The sequence below is a fragment of the Mus pahari genome, chromosome 5, assembly GCF_900095145.1.
Source record: "Mus pahari chromosome 5, PAHARI_EIJ_v1.1, whole genome shotgun sequence".
Taxonomy (NCBI): Eukaryota; Metazoa; Chordata; class Mammalia; order Rodentia; family Muridae; genus Mus; species Mus pahari.
In genome coordinates, this window is record NC_034594.1 from 109,211,579 (window position 1) to 109,223,088 (window position 11,510).

General features: G+C 42.4%; 1 protein-coding gene across 1 annotated transcript in view; it reads right to left on the minus strand.

Moving 5' to 3' along the window:
- The window catches only part of Ppp1r12b (protein phosphatase 1 regulatory subunit 12B), a 200,741-nt gene extending 192,059 nt beyond the window's left edge, over window positions 1-8,682 (minus strand). The window contains exon 1 of the mRNA XM_029538692.1: window positions 8,256-8,682. Within this exon, the coding sequence (XP_029394552.1) occupies window positions 8,256-8,546 (291 nt within the window). The 5' untranslated portion in view covers window positions 8,547-8,682. The remainder of the gene's footprint in view (window positions 1-8,255) is intronic.
- Window positions 8,683-11,510: the final 2,828 nt, after the last annotated feature.

The window sequence follows — 11,510 nt, forward strand, 5'->3', positions numbered from 1 at the left end:
GGTTTTTCGAGACAGGGTTTCTCTGTATAACCCTGGCTGTCCTGGAACTCACTTTGTAGACCAGGCTGGCCTCAAACTCAGAAATCCACCTGCCTTGGTGATCCTGTCATGAAATGGGAACAGCACAGTGCTGAAGCAGGACAGTGTCCATTTGTGTCTGGAACTGCTGTGCTCACATGTCTGTGTCAGGGCCTGCTAAGCACCACCTTTCCTGGCCACTGACTGCATGCACTGCTGCAGCTGCTGCAGCTCTGGAGCAGGGAAGCTGACTCTCACCAGATGGCCTGCAGGTAGGCCACTCTTCCCAATCACTGCCCAGCACCTGAGTGACTGACACCGAGCTGGGGTCTTCTTCTGCCCTCGTCTTTCATGTTATTTACTGTAGGGGGTAACAGGCTCAATGTGTGTGTGTGTGTGTGTGTGTGTGTGTGTGTGTGTGTGTGTAGGGGAGGTGGAAATCGATATGAAGGAACTCATGAAACTGAAGCTTTGTCCACAGGACCCAAACAATCTGTTTGAGCATATTAAAATCCTATCTCATACTTTTGCCACCAACTTTAAAAACAAAAATCTTAAAAGTTACCAAGAAGCCAAAATTAAAAAAAAGAAAAGAAAAGAAACAAACTACACTGCCTCACATGAAAAGGCTGCACATAAGCAGGCACAGCTCAGAAACCAAACATCTCATTGTGAACTCCACTCACTTAGAAAAGCAGCTCCTTCCTCAGGCTGCAAGAGCAGGTGCCAGCCAACCACATCTCCATAGGAACACTCCAAGTGTCGGTCCATCATTCACCCACACATGGGGAGGCAGTGCCTGTGCAGGAAGCCATCCACATAGCCAATGTGCCCTGCACATGTTTTCTGGGTTAAGACTGTTTTAAGTTTCTTTCATAATGGCCCAGGTGTCATGAAGCCAAGAAATCATTTTTCTACGAGTTATTTATTTGTATATGTATATTTTTTTTGCGCAATGTCTGTTTGCTCATGCAAGCCTGGTGTCCACAGTGGCAAGAAGAGGCTGCTGGAGCTCTTGGTATTGGAGTCACAGACGGTTGTGAGCCACCACGTGGGTGCTGGGAACTGAATCTGGGGCCTTTGGAAGAGCAGCCAGTGCTCTCACCGCTGAGATATCTCTCTAGCCCTAAGAAATCATATTGTTGAACTGGAATACTTCAGAATAGAATGAGCTTCAGGTAAGACAACAGGACAGACTGAACACAGGTTGGCAGTAGAGCACTGGAAAGCATACACAGGCCCCTGACAAGAAAAGCAGTGATGAAAACAGGCATGAAGAACAGCAGAGGGACTCTACCCCATCGCCGTCATCAGTGCAGATTTACACACGGACATACATCCTGAATCCAACTCTTGGCAACACAACAAGCCTTGCAACAGGTCATATGCTACATCTAAATTAGCTCCTTTATTTACAATCTTTATAAATTCAATTTTTCATATTTCTGTATGTGTACCATTAAGTGCCACGGCATGTGAGTGAAGTACAGAGAGCAACTTGTGGGAGCCAGTTGCCTCCTTACCCGTGTGGGTTCGTGCTTTCTTGGCAGCAAGGACCAGTACTTATTGGGCCATCTTGCCTGCTCATATTTCTTAAAGGCTTTTTTTTTTTTAATGGGATACTTAAACAAAAATAGAATAGTCTGATGGATTCTCAAATAATTAATGTCTAATCTTGTTTTTTTTGTGAGTACCTCAACCCCATCCTGACAGAGGTATTTTATAGCCAATTATAGACATCATTCCATTTGCATGTATTTCAATTTGCAAATTGCAAGTATCTCTAAGAAATAGACAATTAAGTAAAATCAATCATAATTCCAATAATTTACCCAATATCAAACTCTCTCTTTTAAGAGAGAGAGTTTATCACAGGACAAAGAGGGATGAGTGTGTGCGCTTCAGGAGAGTCTACTCCGTAAAGAAACGTTCAGTGATGTTTAAGTTTCTCCATTCTTAGATTTTAAAAATAAGTTTATTAGAATCAGCTGGGCAGTAATGGCACACACCTTTAATCCCAGAACTTGGGAGGTAGAGGCAGGCAGAGCTGAGTTCAAGGCTGGCCTAGTTTATAGAGAAGGCCTGTCTTTAAAAAGACAAAACAAGAAGTTTATTATAATCATGTTTCAAGCGAGACTGTACCTGCAGGGATATGTCTAAGATCCTCGTGGTTTATGATTTCTCTAGGGAGGAAGGATGGAATGTGAGAGTAATGATAGTGTTCTTCATCTTCATTATGGTGGAAGTGACACATGTGCCAGAACTCATGGAAATCTCAAAGAGCGAGTGTTACAAATATAAAATCAGTCCACCAGCTAAGGTGGAACACACCTATAATCCTAGAATTCAAAAGGCTGAGTTAGGAAAATAGCAAGTTCAAGGTCAGCCTTAGGCTATCATATAGTGAAACTCTGCAAATGTTTAGAGCAAGTTAGAAATAACCTGAATGTCCTAAAACACACACACACACACACACACACACACACACACACACACATGTTTTAAAATATTTAAAAATGGCTGGCAAGATAGTGTCCTGACATAAGTCTTTAATCTCAGCACTGTGGAGACAGGGGCAGACAGGTCTCTGTGAGTTCAAGGCCAGCCTGGTCTACAAAGTGAGTTCCAAGACAGCCAGGATGATTATATAGAGAAACTCTGGCTCAAAAAAGAATAAACAAAAACAAAAAAAAGAACAAACAAACAAACAAAAAAGATAGCTCAACTGGTGAAGGCATTTGCTACCAAGTCTGAAGACCTAAGTTCACTCCCTGGAACCCACATAGTAGAGAAAGAACCAACTCCTAGAAGTTGTCCTCTGACTTCTAAGTGTACACATACAGAGGGACAGAGACAGGGACAATCTAGGGAGGGGGAGGCGAGAGAGAGGAAGAGAAAGAAAGGGAAAGAAGAGGATGGGTGGGACGGGGAGGGAGAGAATGTGGAGAAAAAGAAGAACAAAGAGATATATGGTCAGGGTACAAATATAAATGAGTCAATTCCATGTGCACTTCAAAACGGGGAGAAAATCCAGTTCAAACTGGCTGAGTGTACAGAGCATGGAAACTTGGGACTAATACTCACAGGGCAAGGAGCCAGGTGCCCAACATAGCCTGATGCATCATATTAAACAGCATGACAGGGTGTGCTATTGAAATGATGAGGGATGACGACAGTTGTACAAACAGTCCTGAAAGAGCCAACAGGATTTTCCAAATCCCATACTGCCATGCATCTGACACTAAGCAGTTAAGTCAATACTTGGGATAGGGCGTAGGCAAGTCACTTCACAGATGGAAGAAACCATGAGAGAAATTAAGTTATAAACTGGAATGAAAGGGAAGAGACTAAAAGCCTAGCCTTATTCTTACATACAAATTAGCACATGAAATATTTTCTTTTATATTGACCTGAATGACATGCATCCTCATCTTTATCCATCTGCCTCTGACTGTCCTACCTTCCTCTTCTTGTCTGCACCATCCCTCATATCTCTTCCAAAGAAATATGTAATTATAACTTCTCTAAAGTTAATGGTCACCTAAAGCAGTTCTAGAATGACAGAGGTAGTCAGGCATGGTAGCTCATGCTTGGAATACCAACACTCAGGAGCAAGAGGCAGGAAGATTACAAGTTTGAGGTGGCATGGTCTAGAGAGTGAAATCTGTCTCAGACTACACAAGTTGAATTAGAATCTGAGATTACTCTGAGGGTCCAAATCTGGAATGTGTGTAACCACAAACTTCTGTCCGAAACTAGACCACACAAGTCCATAATCATGAGGATACCAAGAGAGGCGATATTTACCCCTACTAAATAAAGAAGTTGGATTATCATCACGTACATTTCTTATGTGTATATATAAATAAAATGGAGGTCCCTATGCAGAAACAAGGGCTTCCATGGACTATCATTAGATTAGTATTGTCTTCACTGAGCCCTGGAGGACATTTAATGGAGCTACCAAATCTTAATTCACTCATTAAAATACATCCAATCTACTATAGAGATGCATGTATATCCATGTTGACTGCTGCCCCATTCACAATAGCAAGGAAATAGTACCAGTCTAGATGCCCAACAACAGATGAACAAATAATGAAAATATGGTAGAGTGCCTGCAAGCTAGTTCCCACAGGTAAGGTCCCTGACACCAAGCCTAACGACCTGTGTTCAATCCCCAGGAAGGACCTACATGGTAGAAGGAAAGAACCAACTCCCAAAAGCTGTCCTCTGACCTCCACATGGGTGAGGTGGCACATAAATATATGCCACACAAGTAATAAAAATGTTATTTTTATTTTATGTGGATTGGCGTTTTGCCTACATGTATGTCTGTGTGAAAGTGTCAGATCCTGCAGTTACAGACAGCTGTGAGCTGCCATGTGGGTGCTGGGATTTGAACCTAAGTTCTCTAGAAAAACCGTCAGTGCTCTTAACCACCAAGCCCTCTCTTCAGCTCCACAATAAAACTTTTTAATGTGATAGATACATAGTGTTTTGAATGAAGATTGCCCTTATGGGCTCATAGATTTGAATGCTTACTCCCTAATTGGTGGAAGTATTCAGGAAGGGTTATGAGGTGTGGCCTTATTGGAGAAGGTGTTTGGGGGGAGAGGAGGGACTTTGAGGTTTCAAAAGCCCAGGACAGACAGGCCCATCTGTCTCCCTCATCCCTTCCCTCCCCACCCCCCACTCTGCCTCCTGCCTGTGGATCAGGTTGTAAGCCCTCAGCTACTGCTCCAGTGCCATGCCTGCCTGTCATCGCACTCCCTGCCATGAGGGTCATGAACTACCTGAAACTACACACAAACCCCCGATTAAAGGTTTTCTTCAATAAATTGCCTTGGTCATGGTGTTTCTTCACAACAGTAGACAATAGCTAATATAATATACAATGGAATTTTACTCAGCTGTAAAGAAAAATGAAATTTACAGGAAAATGGAATGAGCTGGGAAATATGAAAGTGACCCAAACTCAAAAAGCCAGCCACCATGTGTCTCTCTCATATACATATGTGTAGAAACAAGGATAAAGGCTCAGAAACCCTAGAAAGGAGACTAAGAGAAGGGGAAAAGAGGCGCCAAAGAAGGGGAGGTGTTCAAAGGGCACCTGTGCCATAGAAGCAGAAGAGGGCATTGCAGGGGAGGCAGGGGAGAGGACGAGGGACAGAAGGAGAGAGCATGGAGTGAGTGGCCGATCAACTCAAACACACTTTGGCCTAAAATGCCATCATGAATTTATTCTTAAATCAAAAAAGAAAGCCATTATGATACCTAATACCTTGTATGCTAATTTTAAAAGATAAAATTTAGGACTAGTGAGATGGATCAGTGGTTAAAGTCACTTGCTGCTCTTCCAGAGGACCTTAGTTTGGTTCCTATTGTCTACATCAGGTAGCTCAAAGCCAGCTTGGGCTATACAAATTTCAGGCTAGCCTAAATTACCGTGTGAGACCCTTTCTGAAAGGAAAAAGAAAACAAACAAAAAACACACAAAACAGAAAGTCGTTTGGCTTGACATCAAATCTTTGAGCAGAGTAATAATCTTTAACTGAAATTGTCTAGTACTAAGTATACATATTCAATCTGACTGTCACTAGTTATTGTCTACAGCTATGAAGAAACACCACGACCAAGACAACTTAGTAAACCTAGAGAAATTCTTCTATTACACTTGTAGATAAGAAGAATTATCCCATAGCTAGCATCCCTTCCTCTCCTACTTCTATGGATTAATGAACATAGAGAATGCCTCAGCTGAGAGACAGCACCCTTCACCAGCAAAGCTGTGGATGAAGGGGGAGACGCAGCAAGGCAGTCAGTCTCCTGATGAAGGCAGAGAGAGGCAGAACTGCAAGGGAAGGATCCACTGCGAATGGCTTCCCCGAATAATAATAAAATGTATGAAGGACTACACTTAGCTAGCACAGTCACTTGTAAAGAGTCAGCTGGTAACCATGCTTGCTGAGCCTGCCTGCCTGCCAACTGAGTTAGTTCCGTCTCCAGAACCCAGAACCCATGATGGAAGGAGAAAAGTGGCCCCCCAAGTTGTCTTTTTCAACTCCACACAAACATGATGGCACACACACACACATGCACTCACACACATATGTACACAAACACACACTAATCAAAATAAAAATAATAAAAGAAACACTGTTGCTAAGTTATATTATAATAAAAATAATAATACTTAAGATGAAGAATGAATGAAGACACCCAGCTGAGCCCTGCTCTTCACATGTATGGAGAAGTCACCCTTCCAAGAGTTCAAACATTTCGTTTAAATCTTATTTAAAGTTGACTGTAGTTCTCTTAGTTTTTGCCACATTCTATATCCAGTTCCTTACTCAGTGGGCTTTGGGGCTTTGTGCTTGAAATCAGAAAAATCAATACCACAGGTAACTCTCCTCCTTCCTGGGATCTCACACACATAAAGATTTTGAAGTTTCACCTTCCCCCTCTGAATATGGGAGTCACATTATTGCCAACTATACCCACTGCAGAAGAACACTACCAAGGTTACATGAGAGAAGACATATAAAAATCATTCTTAAACAGCAAAGTACTATATAAATACTGGTTGCTATATATAAAACTCTAGGTGGGATCCCGAATAAAATAGGCTGAGAGGAGAATTCTCTTCCATATGAAGAGAGCAATAAGAACAATATTAAGCTATTAACTAAGTATATTTAAGGAAGGGGCTTAATGTAAACGTGAATTATTATTTAAAAGTGGTTTTGTTGGGGGTTGGGTTGAGGGAGTGTTATTGTTTGATTAGTTGGTTTTGTGAGACAGGGTTTCTCTGTGTACCCCTGTTCATTCTGGAACTCAGTCTATAGACCAGGCTGGCCTTGAACTCAGAGATTTGATTGCCTCTGCCTCCTATGTTCTGGGATTAAAGGCGTGGTCATCAACACCCGGCAAAAAGTTAAATCCTATGTGCACTCATTCATGTTGCACATACAGCAAAGGAAAAGTAAGAAAATGAGCTGTGAGCCGTGGATGTAGCTTTGTCGGTAGAGTTCTCGCCTGGCTTGATCCTCAGCACTGCCGAGACTGGGCAGTCCCAGCACTGGGGACATAGGGGCAGATGGATCAGCTACATGGAGAGTTCTAAGTCAACCTGAACCTGAACTACATGAGAGTCTGTGTGGCTGGTTTTGTTTTGTTTTGTTTAAAAAAAAAAAAAAAAAAGAGGAGAAGGAAGAGGAAGGGGAAGAGGAAAAAGGAAGGAAGGAAGGAAGGAAGGAAGGAAGGAAGGAAGGAAGGAAGGAAGAAGAAAGAAAGAAAGAAAGAAAGAAAGAAAGAAAGAAAGAAAGAAAGAAAGAAAGAAAGAAAGAAAGAAAGAAAGAGAGAGAAGGAGGGAGAGGAGAGGAGAGGAGAAAGAGTAGGTACCCAGGTCTCAGTTCACCAAAATAACTGGCGAAGTTCAGATGGGGAGAGAGGGTGGAGTTATGACAGTCAGTATACAGAGAATATTGTTGCATAAGTGAGAGAAATCAAGGCGTTATTATTAAGCACAAGAACTCTCAGATTACCTGTAACTCGTATATATAGTCATTTCTTTTTTCGAAGGTTACCATTTCTACAGACAGATTCAGAAATAAAATTGAAAGTCTACTCCATAAGTACTAGACAGAAATAATTCTGCCCCTGACTGAAGTAGCACTGCTGCAGAGAAAATGAGACACCCATAACAATGAGGTCAAGGGTGTTCTAAGGGTGGCCTGGAGAAGACACAAATCACACACCAGCAAAGCAAGTGTCGTTTCAAAAAAGCTGCCTGTCTCCATCCACTAGTGGGGTTTCCCTTTAATTGACCTAAGAAGTTTTAGTAACTGGGCCACGCAAAGAGAAAGTTGAATTTTCTGAAAGGGTAGCAGGCTAATGACAGTATGAGTGGCATGATGTACAGGCACAGGAGAGAGGTAAAGATGACTAATCTAGAGATAACACCAAGGGCCAAATCATCAGTCACCATGACAACCCAAGTAGGTGGAGGGAAATACAAACACTGACCAGTATCCCGGGTGACACCAGTCCTTCAAGTAAAGACCCACACCCTGGTTATGAGTGGAAGAGGGTGGCCAAGAATGTGAGTTGACTGAAGTGGCATGGTCATTGCAAGAGGGCTCTGCGGTGACACTAATAATACTCTTGGTGAGGCAGCTCACGGGGTCACAGGCTTGCAGGTCAAAGACCCCACACAACCGAAAGAGAAGTCCTACCTGGTGCAGGGCTGTCAAGCCGTCCACGTTGACCGTGTTGATGTCCGCACCTCTTGCCAGAAGCTTTTTCACCTCGTCCGTGTCCCCGCTGGAGCAGGCAGCTAGAAAGACCGCACCGTCTTCGAAGCGGACCCTGGGGCTCCCGCGTCTGGTCTGCTGCTGGCGCCCCGCGCCCTGTCGCTCCGCGGGCTCCTGCTCTGTCAGCGAGCCCCGCCAGCGCCGCAGCTGCTCAGCCCGCCGCGCTCGTGCCGACTCTGCTCGCTTCCCTCCCAGGTGCTCCAGCTCCGCCATGGCTCGAGCGTCCGCAGCTGCTGCCAAAAGTACCACCGCAAGACTGTTGGTAGCCCTGTGTGGCCACCGCCGCCTCCCTCGGAGGGCTTCAGCCAGGGAATGAAGGCGGAGGCCCCCGCGCCGCCATCTTTACTCCTCCCGCTACTGGCACCGCCCACATGCTCCTTTAGCTTCAGCACGCACGCGCTGCCCAAGCCCCGCGTCAGTACGGGACTTGTAGTAGGAGACCTGCCCTGAGGGCGCACTGGAGCCCTACGGGAACTACACATCCCTGGATGCATTAGAAACCAGTCAAGGACAAGCTGCACCCTCCTCTGAGGGGGAATCTAGCACCTATGCCTGGAAGAAGCTGCAACTGTCTCCCAGACCAGTGGCAACCTCTTTCTCTAAGCATTTTGGGAATCGTAGTTTTTTTATTGTTGCGATCACTAAGCTGAGCTCCCTCCCTAATAGTCACTTAACACTTCAAGAGTGGAAAAAGCAGCAGGAATTAGCCTTATTTTCTAGAAAAGAGGACTAAACATGAATAACAGAAGGATGAGAATTCATGTCCTGTTTTTTTTTTACATCTAGTTTTATTAACATGTATTAGTTATGAACGTGCATGGAGAAAAGTATGCATACACATACAGTATTATAGTTTTACATAAATTATTTTCAATATGACATTCACTCCAGGTCCGAAAAGATTCCTGACTGGTTGAAATTTTTCATTTCACAAATTTCACACACACACAAAATGTGAACACGATTAGGTCATCATAAAAAGAACTTTTATAGTTCCAGGACAGCCAGGGCTACACAGAAAAACCCTGTCCAAAAAAAGAAAAAAAAAAAAGAAAAGAAAAGAAAGAAAAAGAAAAAGAAAAGAAAGAAAGAAAAGAAAAAGGAAAAAAAAGAACTTTTATTATTTCCTAACAAATGAACACTTGCCCGTTGCTCATTTTCTATTGGAATAAACTAGGAATCAAATGTAGAAGAAGTAACGCCAGGCAACTCACACCTGTAACCCCTGCACCCAGATTGCCAGGAGTTTTAGAGCAGCCTGGACTAGACTGTGGGTTCAAGGTTAGCCACTCGGCTTTGCATTTCACTGCTGCTTCCTACTTTGCCAATAAAATAGACTGGCTTCTAGTAAGAACTTTTAAAGTACGTTTTCAGGGACCAATAATGTTACACCTTGTGGGACTATGTTCTGTTTTGTTTGTGTGAGATGGAGTCTAATTTACTCAGGCTGGTCAAAGATGAATGTGAGATCCTGATCCTCCTGCTTCCATTTCCTGTGTTTTGACTCTGTTCTTTTTGTATATTCTCCCTCTCCCTCTCCCTCTCCCTCTCCCTCTCCCTCTCCCTCTCCCTCTCCCTCTCCCTCTCCCTCTCCTTCTCCCCATCCCTCTTCCTCCCTCCTCCCCCCTCTGTCCTTTCTTTCATTCTTTATTTAAATTACTGTTTTTTGAAAATGGTTCTCTACAGTTTAGGTTGTCAAGAACCCAGGCTAGCTTCCAACCCATGATATTCTTCCCACTTTGACCTCCCAAGGGCCAGGAATAAGCTGCCATATTTTGTTTTTTTTTTTTATAAGCTTAAAATTTAACAATAATTCAATCTTGGGGCTTGGGATGTACCTTAGTTCTTAGAATGATGGTCTGGAATAAACCAGTCAAAAACATTTGTTTATGGGCTGGAGAGATGGCTCAGCAATTAAGAGCACTGACTGCTCTGCCAGAGGTCCTGAGTTCAATTCCCAGCAACCACATGGTGGCTTACAACCATCTATAATGGAATCTGATGCTCTCTTCTGGTGTGTCTGAAGACAGATGCAGTGTATGCATATATATAAAAAATAAATAAATCTTTAAAAAATTGTCTGTAATTATAGCACTCTGAACATGGGGGCAAATGGATCAGAAGTTCAAAGCTATCTTTATGTAGGGGATTTGAGGCTACCCTATCAATGTGCTGGGGCAGGGCCCTGGCAATACATAAATCTTTATATTTTTTTAAAGAGTATTTAAGAAACTTAAGCTGTCAAACTTGTTCAGTGAGCTGACTTATAAATTTATTCTTTGAGAGTTTTGGTTGGATGAAGGTGGTTTGGGAAAAAAAACACATAACTTTAATTTTAAGTAACAAACCCTTTTCAAGTTTATAGAGACAGATGTTTTGTAGTATAGTTTTTGACTGATGTAGTTAAAGCAATTAAGATAATAAGAATTATTATTGCTCTAATGAACCATATAACTGGAAGCTATATTTCTCTCCAATTAGGTGGGTACGCACTTAAATTATCTAAAGAATTAAGCCTTTTATGATTTCTGTAAAAGTCTCCAAAGAAAGTGTTATCCTCTTACTTCCACAAGAAAAAAAAAAAGAAAAAAGAAAATACTATAGTTATAGTAAGAAAGTAATGTTCTCCCTGTTTCTGAAAACTCTCACTATTGAGACTGATTTTTTTCTGAGTCAGGGTCTCTTTTGCCATAGGCGGAACCTATCCTTTTATGAATAGCAAATGGTAACACCTAACTTCTTTTATTTTATCATTTCCTCGGCTACACTATAAAGTAAGAAAAGGTTATTTTTGTCAATGTATCTTGTTTACTGAATTCTATTCCCCCAGGGGTGTACCCTGTATGACTACCCCTATCTTTATACTGCATTTTCAGAGAGCTCTGAGTATATTGTAAAAAGGGGTTTAGAGTCTGTTACTAAATCTCCTGGTCAGTCAGAGTTTGCCAATTACTTCTGATTACTCTGCATCAAGATTCCTGAATTCATAGCCTCATTTAGAAATGTCTAGCTTTTGATTATCTGAGCTTATCACAATCTCCAGGGCAAAAGGAAGACTTCCAAGTAGTGTCCAGATAAAGTTGTTTCCTTAAAAGCAGAAAGGATTCTCCAAAAAAAAAAAAAAAAAAAAAAAAGAAAAGAACATGATTTTCTCAGGAAAAGACATCAAATGAACCA